Below are 16638 nucleotides of genomic sequence, written 5' to 3'. Positions count from 1 at the left end.
TTATTGTACTCTAATACTAATTATTACTCACTTCATGGAGATAATATGTAAAAAAAAAAAAAAAAAAAAAAAAAAAGCCCAACTTTTTGATTAGGAAAGTAGTTAATTACAGTCTAACATCAATTAGCAACAAATTTACCCTAAAACATGTTAGTGCAGATCAGGTTTATCAAGAACAGCAAAGTTACAGTAATGGTATAAATTACAGTGTATGGGATGATGCATAAGCGTCCACTGTGTTGGCTGATATGGAACTAAAACAATAAAACCCACACATATACAAGAGAACAGCTGGAGAAGAATTGTCCACTGGAGTGACCAGTATGCATGAAAGGGTTAAAGGCATGTTTTATCAAGTTCATAAAGCAACAGCAACACTATAAACATGATGATCTGATAGAATATACTGCATAACTGTAGACTAAACAGTACATATAGTAGTGCAAATGATCTTAATCCATGCACAAACTGCATATGTTGAAATATGAAACAGCCTTAACACAGCTTCTCAGGTTAAATGAATCACAAATGTAAATTGAAATTATTTCATGGTAGCTATGGTAGTTACATTCAGTATTTTTCACGTGCATTATACAGATTAAATATGTTTATCTGGCATATGTATACATTATTTAATACTTAATTCGTAAAAGAAGAAATCCTATAATAAATTAATAGCGAGTAAACTAAAAAAATCAAGGAACTATCAAATTCTCTTGGAGAATGACTCCACACTGAACAATGCCTGCAATAATAGATGAAAAAAGTTGTGGACATATTTAACAATAGGTTTCATTGTATTCAGCAGATGTTCATTTTACATTTCTGTGCAGAGGTCATTGAAATCATTAAAATCTAGCCAAACTATTTTCAATAAATCTGACATGTAAATACTGTATATAAAACTAACACATGCAAGGACGTGTTTCTTATTACACTTTGAATTATGCATTGTTTTTGGTCTTTTTTTTTTCTTTTTTTTTTACTTTTACATTGATGCAGATATTTGACTTGTTAAATGTTCACACTTTAAAGAGTTAATAGAAAAGACCAGGCCTAAAATGTGAAAAATGAGAGGATTCTTGTGTAGGTAATAAATCTTTTTGCAAAATTTGACTGCAACCCTACTGTGTGATCTGGGGTAATGACAGAAAAAAATGTGTTTTTCCAATTATACTCACAAATCACACTATTCTTATTTTCATTATGTGCAGGACACTGTGACAAATCAACAAAATGTTGTGAAGCAGTGAAGGATTATGGGAGTTGTTGTTTTTACCATCATTTTCTAATGAGACCAGGTTACTTATTAAGTTTTTATTTACGTTGTGACATAAATTCACACTGTCATCTTATGGAAAAGTTGTAACACCATTGACACACGACCAAATGAAGCAGTTTATTTTATTGCGGAAATGTTACATATTAGAGATGTAACGTGACATTGAACAAAACTAGACACTCATACCTGAAAGACTGGATACTTAGTGTGGATGGAAGTGGTTTTGGTGTGAAAAGTGTAACACGAACCTGGAAAATATACTTATACAGGGTGGGGAAGCAAAATTTACAATATTTTGAGGCAGAGATTGAAAGACAGTGTATGACCAATTAGTTTATTGAAAGTCATGAGAATTTATTTGCCACAAGAAAATTTACATAATAGAAAATGTTTTTATTCTATGTGTCCTCCTTTCTCAATAACTGCCTTCACACGCTTCCTGAAACTTGCACAAGTGTTCCTCAAATATTCGGGTGACAACTTCTCCCATTCTTCTTTAATAGTATCTTCCAGACTTTCTCGTAATAGTTTTGCTCATAGTCATTCTCTTCTTTACATTATAAACAGTCTTTATGGACACTCCAACTATTTTTGAAATCTCCTTTGGTATGACGAGTGCATTCAGCAAATCACACACTCTTTGACGTTTGCTTTCCTGATTACTCATATGGGCAAAAGTTTCTGAAAAGGTATGGATAATAGTGTTACGTATGATTATGACATCAATATATGTTTGGTTTCAAAACAATTGACGTAGTGCCTGCTGAGAAAAACAACTAAATGTTCATTGTACATTTTGCTTCCCCACCCTGTACATAAGTATTTGATATTTTGATACAAGCTTTGACGCAAAAAGAGAAAAAAAATATTAGTGGATCCCTCTTATTTGTTAAGTGTAACTCACAATGCAATAAGAACAAACTATTTTTTAATTGAATTTTCAGAAAATATGATATTTCTTACATGAAATGACCGATACCGGGATGTGAGAATAGATGTAATGCAACAAACAAGGCACATTTTGCAGTGAATTCTGGGTAAACAGTGTTAGCCATGTATGCTATAACATGTATATTGAAGGTAGAGAAAAGGAGGCGTTGCAGTGTGGAGGCCGAGCGTAGCCCAAGGCCTGGTTCGAAGTGTGTTAGGTCCCTGGTTCGAGGATTTGGCACTTACCAAGAGTTAATGGAAATTGTGCCACTTGCATAATAAGACAAGCCACTCAACTGTGTGGAGACCCTCTCTCATGTAATTACTGGATCCAGCATTATGCAACCAAATGTCAATCCTCCATTATGCTGCTTTATCAATGTGCTGCATGACTTGTGGCAAAGCCTTCATTCTTCTTCAAAATGTCTTGAAATGCTCTGAATGACTCGCAGGGCTTGTTCCATTAAAACTTCCAAAAGAAGTGAAGCTTTTCTAAATGCCAAGTGTCACTTCTCTGAGGCCTGAATAAGATGTAAGCTAACTTTCCACCAGACGCAGTACAGCTGTGGTTATTTTTGTTAGATGTCCTTCAGTCCGGGGACCCAGTTAAACTGAAATGCTCTTTTTTCATCAAAATAGCAACAGAATACGACTTTAGGGCCAATTAAGGCTCCTCTATGTATGCAGCAGACTCCAAGTAGGGGTCTGGACCCCAGAAAGAATAAACATCTGGGATATAATCAGAATTTAACCCTACTAATATAAGGAAATATTACCCTTAACCTTTTTTCTTTTTGTTACTGTCTGTCTTTCTACTTTGTTCATGTAATTAGTCCATTTTGACAGAGGTTTAACTACTGGGCTTCTTCAGTGTATACATCACTGAATAATAATGTATTTAGGACATTAATGTTCATGTAATTGTGTCTAACTGGACCTCAGGACACACTGATGCCGATACGTTGGTTCCGATCTTTCAGTACTAATTTGAACAAAAAGTAAATTACATTATATATCACCACTGAGCTGCGTGAAAACTTATATCTCAGTTTTATTCAGTGTTATGGGCAATTTACAGTTTTAATTCATTGTACTCCTACTGAATGAATTGAAGACAAAACTAGATTAAAGAAATATTCTTTCTTCACAAAACTTGACATATATGACAAGAAGGAAATATGTTCCACTTTCAATTTTTGTTAGGAAATGTTGCAATTTAGGGATTTTCCACAATTTTCACTGAGTAAAATCTCAATTAAGTGGATAAATTTGATGTATTGCAGAGCCCTATTGTGGCCAAAATTGGTATTTGTGAGTTGAGGTTATTTGATGGTTGTCATGAAAAAGCACACATTACTCGAATTATGTATTTTTTCCAACTCAGTCATACAAACTAGGGACGGTCATTTTTATGTTTTAACTTTTTTAAGTTAAGCGGACAAGCCAGTTTAAGTCAATGGGTTATAACTCCACCCAAAACCAAAATAATTGTAAAACCCAAAAAACTTAGACTTAACGTATGCAGCTCTTTCTTTGAAGTAAATCATCACTCTCCCCCAATAGCTAGTCAAATCTTAAAATGTTAAACTGGTATTAAACATATTTTTATGCAGTATCCCTGGCTGCTCAGTGTCACCAAAGTCTGGATCTAAAATATCATCCAACATACAGCCTCATATGATTATACACTAGAATTACACAGGCTGATGCTCAAAGTATGAGATTAAGTTAATTGTGCAGTTTTGTGCAGCGTTACATATTTTTCAGCTCATCTGCATTTTTAATCACTCAAATCTCCACATTCCATTAGTGCCAGTAGTTGAGATGGATCCGGCACATCCTCTAGAGTCTAGAGGGAAAAACTGTTTGGGTTGTTTGTCTGGTTTGTACTAATCTAGGCAAATCACACTCAACTCAAATAGACATTTATTACAATTAAATGATTAACCTCTAAAAACTCAAATGCCCACCATCAACTAAAATCATTTACTGATCTAAACTGTGTAATACCTGCTGATCCACTAATCCTATCAATACATGTAAATAATTGGTGTAAAATGCAGTTTGTCATCTTTTCATGGTCATCAGATATGACCCATTTGGACGTTCAGAGGTTCCGTTGTTACCATGGAAACACCGTCATCTTCTACAACTTTGATTCACCAGTAAAATCCATGGAGTTGGATCAATGACAGTGGATGGACACACTGGGTTTATATTCAGTTACTGATAGATTCTACGGAAGAAGTCAGTTTTTCTTCGGTTTTCTCTGTTTTGATATAATAATCCTCAACTTTTATCTGAGCTTTAATGAAAATCTACATGATCAGTGGATTAAATATAGGGAAATACCTAATTTACACTGAAAAAAATTCAAAATACAGAGCATAATATTAGAATAAATGGTGAGAAATCAGTTAAGAAAGGGTAAAAATAGAGAAAAATTCATTTGGGAACTGGCACAAAAGTAGTCCTGGGTCTTTATGGGTTAAATCCTGCAAAAAAATATATACACCATATAGGGATGTAATGATATGAAAATTTCATATCATTACCAAAACTATCACAGTTATCATTATTATCGCGGTATTGTTGAAATGTGCTCAAAATGGTCAAAAAGTACTAATACACACGCTGAAATATTATAACCACGTTGTATTTTGGAAAAAATGAATAAAATAATAGGCACAATGTAATCTCTCTTGGCAGAAACATTCAAATATTAACATGTAAACATCAAACACACAAATGTGCATTAAAGACGGAACCTTATGGCCATTGTTTGACCATTTTCCAGGTCAAGTTTGAGTTGTTTTAGTTTCTTTTTCATAGATAGATAGTCTCTCTCTCTCTCTCTCTCTCTCTGTGCACTTGGACCGGGTCTCTCTGTCTTTCTCTTTAAAGTTCACTTTAACCTACTATATCAACATAAAAGGCCAGAAAACAGAAAAAAAATATATACAATCTGATTTGAAAAATGTATATAATTTATTGCATAAATAACACACAGATGCTTAACGAACCTTTTCAAAGACTTTAAAAGTGAATATTGTTCCAAATATTAGGTATATAAAATTAAAATTGTAAAAAATTAAAACTACACTCAAATATTTGACATAAAAGCAGATCTTTACATAGTCGTTTTCTCCAGAAAAGCACAGTAATCAAACACAGTTATCATGATAATTAGAATTTAAACAGTAATACTAACTGTCGGGAATTTTACCACGGTTTACCGTTATACTGGTTATCGTTACATCCCTAACATCACATAACAGCTCACCTCAGTTGTTCTCACATGTTAAAAATGATCACAGAAAGGAAGTAGTCGCCCAATGGTGGGATTATTCCAGCGAAGTACTTCCTGTGAGCCTACACTCAAAGCAGCTTTAATAAATAGAAAACACAAACATATTTACAGCAGTTTGCATGGTAGCAAAGACCTAAATAAACAGTATTCAGTACTGTGTAATCAGTTCAGCTGGAAAAGCCCTACAGTTATTGGAGTTAGTGTCTCAGTCAGAGTCAACATGGAGGCATCAAACTGACTTGGAATCATCTTGAAAATAAGTGATTTTGTTCAGCTTTTGCATACAACTGAATTGTGTCCCCACATCAGAAAAAATGTCAAAAGCTACATCCACATTGAGTCAAAATATTTTTTTCCACCGTCGTTCCCAGCCCTGTAGGCCTACCAGTCACTTATATAATAACTTCTAGGAACTTTACTGAAAACAATCCTTTAATATTCTGAAGCGTTGACAGAAGTCAGCGTCTTATGAACTGATGCCTTCAGGCCTTTTTTTTCTCTCTTGTGTTTATTACCTGTGTCAGAGGTAACATGCTGATAATAAAACATTTTTATAGCACGCGGATGTAAAGCAATACACTTAGAGCCAGCCCTGTTAATTGACTATTGAATTGATTTGCTGAAGGTGCCACTTAATTTGAGTCATTGCATCACCGGCCGAGTGAAACTGGTTCACTGTTAATCTGCCTGTGTCACAATGGGATTAGTATTTGATTAGCCTGGCTGTTGTAAGGGAAGCTGATGTATGTATGTTACCTGAATATCTGCAGCTGAATAGAGGTTGTTATGGTCGTGTGGTTCACTGCATTTTTATCTGCACCGTGAGGAGAAATACTGGATTTATCTGTATAATGGAGAAGTCATTGGGGTGGATGTCATTACTGCTTTAATCATGGAAGAGAGCAACAACTAATGAGACTTAATAACCACTTACTACATGCTAACTATGCTGCAAAAGGCCTGCTGGATTTTTATCTGGTGCAGGCTTTGTTTATCAGATTTTCTTTTTTTTTGTTCCGATTGAACATCTGCAGCTGCACAGACCTTGAGTTTTCTGATATTTCCTCGCAGATATAGTGAGTTGGATTTGACTTTTCTAAACGCTGCAGTGAAAATTCACTTATTGAGCTGTGTTTCTCAGAAGTGAATGTTGTTTTCTACTAGAAATAAGAATAATCTTGTCAAGCATGCTTTTCATTAGAAGAGTAATCTCATTTTAAGAAAGTGTATCTAGCTTACGATTTTCAAGCTAATATTGAACTGGATTTAAGCAGTAGTCTAACTAGGAAGATTTCATTGCAACAAGAAATTAGATCACATTGATCACTTGCACAACTTCTCAATTTGAGGGTATTTTCTCTACTCAGATAACTGCGTAACATAATAAAACCTTGCTATTTTCTATTGGACAATCTTTTATTCTAGTTTTAAGGATCCTAGACCAACTTTTCTCACCCCACTAGATTTGTTTTTTGCTTAAAAGAAGAAAGTTGGGTTACATTTAAGAAGATTTGCCCTCTTTTTTTCCCAAGTATGCCATTCTAAAGCTGCATAATCTTAAGAGCAGATGTTTCTATTTTAGCTTTTCAGCATCATTAAGGACAGACAGAATTCAGGTGAAGCTGAGTTAAATCTTTAAGGCCTGAGCTTTCACTTCAGGCTGAAAAGTAGGTCTTCTCAGGCTGCTGTGTTGCTGGCCTGTCCTCCATGCCTGTGGCGCAGTAGATTTTTCACTTCCATGTGGACAGATGGCCTGAAGCCAGGCTGCATGCGTGGTGGCTCTGTAGCAGGGCCGTAAAGGGCTACACGCACACTGACTTTAAAGCAATAATCTGGAGTTCACCTAAATGTCACCGTTTCATCCTGTGCATTTTTTTATTTCTCTTAATGAAAGGTTTGAAGACAACAGACAGAATATGCGCTCTTAACTTAAAGTAAAGCAACATGTAGCTCCTTACATAAAAAGCATAGACGAGCTCTGGTACTCATCAGTCCTTCTGCTCTTCTGGAAAAATCATCACAAACAAACTTGGGATGAACTGCTGCTGCTGATTCTTTGGCTTGGATTTGCCAAAGCATGTTTCATTTCAAACGTAGGAAGATACATAAGAGAGACATTTCGTACTGACCCACATAAATGAAACAATGTTCAGGACTGATGATGTGTTTAGGGGGAAAAAGTGAAAGAAGTTGCATTGCAGCTTCAGGTCTGCACAGAAACATGTTCCTCTGCATTTCTAGGTGAAGGCCAAGGGATGGATTGACAACTGAAATGAGTAAACCCAGAGGCAATTTGACTATATATACAATATTCTGTAAAGTGGCTGTAAAAATGGAATCAGTGTTGAAGTTTTTATATGTCGTGTGCTACACATCTTCCTGCGCTCCAGCATCTAGCTTTAGTACGACAAGAATAGATACCGACCGATGTGGGTTTTTTCTAAGGCCGATGCTAATTTTAAAAAAAATTTTGTCAGCTGATGGCCGATATCGACAGCCGATTTTTGAAGCTGATATTTAAGGCTGATTTTTTTTGTTTTAAAGGACATTGACCATAAAGTACAATTGAAACACTAAGATAATTAAGATTTTTATGCAGCAATATAATACTCTTTTTACATTTATTGAACTTCAAGTGCTGCCCACACAGGTGCCTGATCAAATATCTTATAACATTTTTACAACTGATCAGATGTTGGCTTTCAAAAAAAAATTAAAGCTGATGGCCGATATTGAAAAAAATCAATATATCGGTCTGTCTCTAGACAAGAAGTTGTTTTGTTCTACGCAAAGTGAAAATGCTGCTTAGTATCACTAGTGTTTCTTATTATTTCACAGCAATTTGTGGGATTTAAAGAGAATCGATGGCATCTAGTGTTAGCTAACAACTGAACAGCAGTTAGAGTCAAACAGAGAAGAAATTATTTGTTATTTTATTTAAGAAACAGAGAAAAAGCTTTTGTAACTAAACATCTTTTTCAATAGCACCGTATATTAAACAGGCCAGACCTGTTAAATAATAGCATAATAACCTATACATACTGACAACTCCAAATTTTGTGTTTTAGTGTAAACCACATAAAATTACAATATGAAAACTGAACTATGAGCAATCAGCAAGTTCAGTTTTAACAACATTATGCCTTAGCTTATTATTTACTTATGTGGATTACAACTTACAGATCACAGTGGCTCTAAAAAGACACAAAACACTCAGACTACATTCAGACTGCAGGCAAATGTGGCCCAAAAATGTGATTTTTTGCCCATATGTGACTTGTATCTGATCTGTTAAAGACAGTTTGAACAGTACAAATCTGATTTTTTTCAAATCCAACTCAGGCCACTTTCATATGCGTTCCTAAATCCGATACGTATGTGATATTTTGCAGTGCGACTTCAGTCTGAATGGCCAAATCGCATTTATCCGACCTTTACGTCATTGAAATGCGACAAACGTCACAATTCTGCATCCCAGGAGGTGGAGTGGTGAGAAAAACAACAACAGTCACAACACACGAACACACACGAGAACAGATGCCTCCATTTTTATGTCCGTAAACACATTGCATGCATGTGTGGTTACATCAGGACCTCTTTCGCACATGTGGGTCACTTCAGGGTCACATTCAGTTCATACTAAAAACTGCTAGAAGTCACATTTAATGTGTTTAATTTCACCCAAAAATCCAAACTGTGCATAAAACCTGCTGTCTGAATATAGTGTTAGTAACAGGCACCAAGAACTGAAAAAATATATTTAACTTTATGATCAAAACAACTTGTCAAGACTCAGTGACCCTCTTGACTGTTAATGTCTCGTGTGTAATTTTTAGACTTTGTAAATTCATCCCATGGGGGACAGATTGGACCCTTCGGAAGGCCTGTTTTGTCTCATGGGCCATATGTTTGACACCCCTTTATTAAACAATCTTAACTAAGGAAACACATGTTTTTTTTAAATAAGCAATAATTTGGATCTTATTAAGACTAAAGATAACATATTTATTGTGAAATACTGGTAAAGGCAAGTAGTTTCCTCACAGGTGTAAAACAAATCTGGTGTCTGGTAATGTAATGCATTCTTGGTAATAGTTTAGAATTTGTGGAATACTAATTTTGCTTCAAGTTAAATTATTTCTTCAACGGTCATGTTCTAGGGAGAGGAACTATGAGTTCATGAGCTAATTGGTATATGTTTGAGGAACAAATTTTGAAGGCCTACTCTAATAAAATTAGTTTCTAAAAGGAAGATGCAGATAGTTGATGAATTATCCAATATCACCAGACAAAAATTAGACACAGCTGGAAATGACCCGTTTTGGACATAATCAGAAACTGGATAGCTGTTGAACTGAATGACAGAATCAATAAGCAAATGCACATCAAACTTTTATTTAAGAAATCTGGAACAAAACATCAAACTAAACACAAATTACCAAGGTTTGATTTATTGAGTTGCTGTTTTCAAAGTCAATAATTCCAGTTGAAAAGCTTAGTATCAAGTGAGAGAGAGTCAAGTTCTACTGATGCCAACGGTACTTGAAACATCTTATCAGTTCACATTAATCAACCGAAACAATCAGTCCATCTGTCTCAGGGCTTAGAAAGAATGTTCCACTGCAACAACACTGCACCACTAGAGATATACAAAATAAAACCTTATAAATGAAGCGAATACAGCCTTCAAAACCTACAGTTAGTGTCAGTCAGAACAGACTTCATTGTCATTACGCAGTTGTGTGCAATGAAGTCAGACCAATACAGTGTGCACATTCACAGTATAAGAACATTAATAAATACGCAGCTCTTCAATGTAGAAGAAAAATCTGAAGCATAAAATAGACAAGGTGTATTTTACTAGAGCTTATTGCATTGTATATGTGATATTGCATGTAAAACTGATGTAGAATTGCACTGTATATATAAGATTGCCAATGAGGAAATAGACATTATCCCAATAGCAGAATTAACATTAGTTTATAAATTAATACATTTGCTTACAGAGAACCTACAGTGTCATTCAGCGACCAGTAGTGAGACTGTTTATACATTCTGTTTATTTATTTCATACTATAACATAACATATTGTGAAAGTGCCTACAGAGAGAAAAGTTTCAGCTAAAAAAATAGTCTAGTTTCCCAAATCCTCACAATAACTCAGATAAACCTAATAACATTTAAGCACCTGGACTATCTAACCCACTACATGATTAATATTAGACTATTTACATGTAATTGGCTAACTGATGTTGGAGGCCCGTGATGTATGAATGTTATCTGGGGTTTGTTTTTAACCTGGGACCAACCAGTCATAGTTTTACATCTGTAAGCAATAAGTTATTCTTTGTGCCATTATGATTAATAATTGGCTGGTAAAAATGTTGATTCAGCAGTTTCTATAGTATTTCATTTTCAGGAATTAATTATCTGTATTTCAATGTGTCATGCAATATATTGTATTTTCATTACATAAAATATAAATTGATTGTAATTTGATGCAATTAAAAGGGGTGGGAGAGTGGAAATTAATGAATATTTTACTTCTAAAGTGCATGTTACAATTACTACTGACTGAAAACTGAATTATTGTGAGTTTTATCCATGTCACCCTTCAAATGAGCAAACAGACCAACGAAAAATCGGCTAAATCACATGACAGAATATTATCTATGGCCCAAACAAGTTTCACTTATAGCAGATGAAACTCAGTAAGTGCAGTTGTATGGGTATTAGTAGTTTTTAATGCAAGTATAAGTGTATACTATGTTGGCGTTAGTGATGCTCTGAATAGCTTATTTGCCATTTTCAATTATGCACACTGGTGTATAATGAACAGGTCAGAGCTGCACCGGCTGACTAAACACATCACAACTTGTTTGATAGATGCACAGAGCAGAGGAGAAACCAGACACCGTTTTGATGTTTCAATCTACACTTCAGTTCACCACACAGATACATGAAATGTCCTTGTCTGCGTTTCTTCTTTTACCAGAAAATAAATCATCCTGACTGAACTTAAAAAGCAAACATCCTCTCCTTCCATCCCATTGCACGGCTTGTTCATGACTCACAGATTTCCCTCCAATCACAGGCCGCTTTCAGTTTTTCCATGTTATGTTTTTCATCATTATCCTGTGGCAGCTTCATTTCATTGAAGTCATCGTTTCATTAAAGATGATGAGCAATCATCCAAAAAAACGGTCAAGTGTGTGGGGAAAAGGTGGAGTTGTTTGGGTCAGATGTTTGATCACTGCCTAGATACATTTTCTAATATTAGAACGTTTCCTTGATTTGCCCGGCTTCTCTGGTGACTGGAGAGCACATGGGCACAGGAGCAGCCAATCAGAGTGCAGGACCAGCTTTCCCTCTCTCTAGCAACAGTGAGTTACTTGCTGCCTATTCATTAATTATTTTCCTGTGGTCTCCCTCAGCCGTTTGGACTCTGCTGATAGCAAAGTGCTCCGTCTCTCTGTCTCACTCTGTTTTTTCACTGCTTTTCTGTCGCTGTGCTCTCTGACTGATTAAAAAGTCTCAAAAAAGGGGATGGATCCAGTGTCGGTGAGCTTGCCAGCTGCTGCCTTGAACTGTGAGCTGCTACTACAACAACACAGTCAGACCAGGACTGTAACAGAGAGGACTCCTGTCTCACCTTGTACGACTTGCACCACTTTTCCTTCTCTGGAACTAAATAATAAAGAAGGATTACCAAACAAGAAGAACCCTCGCTGCGCACTGCTGTTTCTTCTTCTTCTGCGTCTTATTTTCACATCTTCTGTGCAGCAGTGGCGCTCTGACTATAAACAAATAAAACATGGCAACTGGAGAAACGACTGGACTTTTTCGCTGGCTGAGGATTGGGGGGGGATTCCAGTCGGAGGCAGGACTCTGTGTGTGTTTTGGGGGGGTGAAGAGCGAGCAGGTGGAGAGAGGAGGGAGGGGGGTTTAGGGTTGGGGGGGGGGTTATGGTGGTGTGAGGATTGCGGGCTGTGGTTGGGTATGCGAGTGCCACGTGTCTAGCCTGGCACCTCTTGCTTCTCGACTCGAAGGATGTTGGACCGAGAGTCTGGCTGAGCCTGTCCGGCTTCTCTCTGAACCAAAAGTGGGGTGAGTGTTGCACTCTGCTGCATCCTGTTATCACAGTAACTCTGAAACCTTTTCTCAAATTATGATATTCTTACTCACGAAGGTTTGCAGTGAATGTGCGTTCGTATTTTCGAATGTCGTGGGGGAGAGAGGATAATCTAGACTAAGGTCCGAAAGCATGCATTTCGGTATTCAAAGGTGAAAAACAAAGATTTTGGTTTATTTTTTATGCTTTCATCTTATTTTATTTAAGCGCCAGCAATGCATCTCTTAAAATATATGCAGGCTTCGGAATGATTGCACAACACCGGGCCTTGCAAACCAGGCCTTTGGTTGTTTGGATTATGGGAAATTGTCCCAAATAGCTCTGTGCTGGTGACATAGACGACCAAAACTTGGACCCACTGTTCTGCCGTTATCGCTGTCCCTCTGAACCTTCTTCACTCACATCCTCTGATCCGGTCCAGAGAGGTTAACAGGACCTTTGTCCTTGGTTGGACCACAGACCACAGATGTCGTACTTAATCTAGAGACCCTAATCTCTTTCTCTTTTTCTCCCTGTGTCTCATCTCTCAGTATATTTACCATTTTGAAACCGAACTTTGCAGCATTTTCCAAATTTCTACCCCGCTCAAAAACCACATCGCAAAAGAGACACATAATGTACCAGTATTTTGCGTCAAATATTATAGTCCAGTATTTTTAACACTAGTAATTAGTATTTTTGTAATCCGGCGTCTAATCATTCATCAGGTCATTTCGAGTTTATTAGAACACATTTTATGATGAACATACTGTGTTTATTTATCATAGCTGTTATATTTCCAGTCATAATTAAGCGCTTTGACTTCACCTTGCAGTCATTCACATCAGAATATTTGTTAAAGATCAATCGATTTGGCTTTTGTCTGTAGATGTGATTAACTAAAACAACTGTGGTTTTATACATGGAAATATTCCCTTTAAAATGGGTGTTCTGTGGTTTTGTGCTTGGGTTCAGTTTTTCAGTTGAGAGTCCTTTTGATTTTTTTCATCTGGAATAGACTTGGTACAGTATGATATACTTATTTTGACAGAATGAGCCCGAAAATATTTCAGAGGCAACACAGAGCTGCCTTTTTTCTCTCATACGGAGAGAGAACTGTTGCAAAGGGTTCTGCATGTTTCAGAAAATTCTGGTTTCCCCACAGTCGTGAAGAAGGTTCTAGTTTTCCTTCACATACCTCGTTCTGCGAAAAAAACCAAAACATTTCTTCACAATTTTACGTCCATTTCTGCAGAATTCTGTAATCACACATGTCGTGTAAGTTGAAGGGACGTTTATTTGACTGTGAAAGTTCTTGTTCCTGTGGAAAGTGTGATGCGTCAGTTACGGCTGTGAGTGTGTGAATGTGGAGTGGAGGGAATGGAGGCTCCTGTCCAGGGACCCAGTCTGCTGTTGGTTATGACGCAGCAGCATCATCCGATCTCTCTGTCCTAACCGAAGACTGCACAAATGCATGGAGCTGCCGCAGTTCGCCATTTTCATGCACCGCTTTAAGCTTCGTTTCACATAGATATGAGCCGCTTTACTTTTACTTACGTATCGATTAGAAACGATATTGTAATGGCACTAAATTGTGAAACTTCAGCTTTTATTGCTTTAATTTTTTGTCACTTTTAATTCACATTCCCTGTTTTTTTACCATTTTTGTGTTTTTATGTCATGCAGGTCGATCATAATCCCTGTCCAGAACATGTGGGAGTTTGAGAGAACCGAAGAGGATTAAAGATCTTCCCACTCTGCCATTCATTTGACCGTGGAGAGCCAGGGCCCTCGGCTGGCAAATCTTAACCAGGCTGCCCCAGTAACACCCAACCAGCAGGTTTTCGCTGCTTGAAAGAGCATGTTGCCAACGCTCTCCCTCTGCTCCATCATCTGGCTCAACCGGGGTATTAAGCTGAGGAAAGTGCACCAGTCCACCAACACCGGTCAGGTCTGAAACCGCTGCCACAGCACACAAACCAGCAGCTTCTTTATCGACTTTTAGAAATGCTTCTAAGCTTCGGGTGACTCCCCGCCCTCCCCCTAACTTCCCCAGGCCACCGTACCAACACCAACACCAGTACCAGAACTAAGTGACTCAACAAGAGGATTTCTGTGCCGCTGAATCTGCAAGGACTGCATCATCTAATCCTCTGATCGGTAGCCATTTTGATTTTTGCTTCCTCAACAAAATGGCGGCTGAAGGTTTCCAGTACCGTGCCCTCTACGCTTTCACTAAGGACCAGGAGGAGGACTTGGACCTGCAGTCCGGGGACTTCCTGACGGTCAGTAAGGCCTCTCTGCTGTCCATGGAGAACTACCAGGAGGGCTGTGAGGAGCAGCCCGAACGCCTCGGCTGGCTCCTCGGATACAACGAACGCACCAAGCAGAGAGGCGACTTCCCAGGGACGTACGTCGAGTATGTGGGCCCCGTCAAGATGGCGCTTCCCTCCAGTCAGCCCAGGTCACAACGACCTCTCCCTGCCGCTCCCACACCAGAGTTGTCTCAAGGTAAGAATCGATGTTTTATCCTCAATAACAGCAGTAAGTGTGGTTCAGTTTTTCACCTCGTTTTTCCAGAGTTTCCTCTACCATTACCAATACAGTAGAGCGGCAATATTTAACTAATTCACTGTCAAAAGTTCAGTTAAGCCTCAGCTTTTTAAAATGATGAATCAGCATGAGTAGGTTTTAAGAAAATGAGTCAAAATGATAAATGAAAATATTTGGCATGTGGAACAAAAATAGACAGATTAACTAATGAAAATTATTTTTCATTGAAGCCCTACACTAAATTGTTTTTGCATCATACCTAAAAACAGACGGAATATTTTTTCTTGAAATGAGCAAGATTACAACCACGCTATGACTTCTTCAATGAGCACATTTGTTTTGCATTTCTGTTTTCTGTTTTTATATAAGTGCAAAAATGTTTGGTGTAACAACAACAAATAAAGCCGTCATAATACTGACGTCTTCCACGAAGCAGGGAAAATGCTGATTTCTTTTACTAAGCGAATTCTGGTGTCAATCTAAAATGAACTGCAACATGTTTTAAATGTATAATATGTTTGGCACATTTTTAAACATTTTAATAAGAAATGAACATATGAGCACATCACACTTTGTAATTATGGATTGCACTTTATAGTTTATTGTGTTTGCATTATGGCTGCGCATTATCTCTTTCAATATTAGTCCCAGGATGTGCAAACGTACAGGATGTGAAAAATCAAATCAGACGTCACATCATTATGGTACAACTTTTTTGCAGCTTTTTTCAAAAGGAAAACGGTCAGTTCACATTTTCCAACCAATCGACTGGATAGTCTGTCTGATTTAAAGGTTCATGGATACACAGCATGTCTGCAGGAACAAAAAATTAAATAAAATTCAGCTTCACGTCTAATGTTTTTGTGGTCTAATGCACAGGTTTTGCTGTGTGGAGTGTTGAGCTCGGAATTTACGATGTAAAAAAAAAAAAAAGCTGTGTCCTACTCTGTGACCTTACCTTTTTGTTTTATACAATTACAGTTATTGCAGTTACCTGTTTTAGATTAATCAAATGTACTAACTAGTTGGACTAATTAGTAATAACCATAGTCCTTTGTAAACCTGGCGCTACACAGGATCATGTATGCATTTTTTTTTTTTTTTCGTTCACATCTACCTGTAATGTGGATCTGTCAGAAACTGAGTCTTGAATTTGGTTAAAAATCCTCTCACATTTTTGCATTTTATCATAACCCAAATACATATATGTCACAGAACACAGGTTAAAATGAAAATGATGATTACTATGATATAATTTTATGTTATGATTTTCCTTGGAGGTCAGCAGTTTTTACTATTTTTTTTTGCCATATAAAGATGATCACTATTGTACAAAAATGTCTGCAGGATTGATTTTATTTAAAATAATAAATAGCTGTCCATTTTGTTAAATTAAGATCTGGATATTCTGTATTTTGATCTAACAATTACCAAAGTATTCACACAACCACA

General features: G+C 37.0%; 1 protein-coding gene across 2 annotated transcripts in view; it reads left to right on the top strand.

Moving 5' to 3' along the window:
• Positions 1 to 16638, top strand: part of pik3r2 (phosphoinositide-3-kinase, regulatory subunit 2 (beta)) — a 58151-nt gene that overhangs the window by 3013 nt on the left and 38500 nt on the right. Inside the window, exons 1-2 of one of the 2 annotated variants that reach the window (XM_030161290.1) lie at positions 12503 to 12629; positions 14320 to 15144. In XM_030161290.1, coding sequence (XP_030017150.1) covers positions 14826 to 15144 — 319 coding nt within the window. In that variant the 5' untranslated portion in view covers positions 12503 to 12629; positions 14320 to 14825. Of the gene's footprint in view, positions 1 to 12502; positions 12630 to 14319; positions 15145 to 16638 lie in introns of those variants that run through there. The other variant, XM_030161289.1, reaches the window with a different exon arrangement.

This window comes from Sphaeramia orbicularis, chromosome 17 (assembly GCF_902148855.1).
Source record: "Sphaeramia orbicularis chromosome 17, fSphaOr1.1, whole genome shotgun sequence".
Classification (NCBI taxonomy): Eukaryota; Metazoa; Chordata; class Actinopteri; order Kurtiformes; family Apogonidae; genus Sphaeramia; species Sphaeramia orbicularis.
Note: the sequence above shows the minus strand (reverse complement) of the source record. Positions and strands in the feature narration are given on the sequence as shown.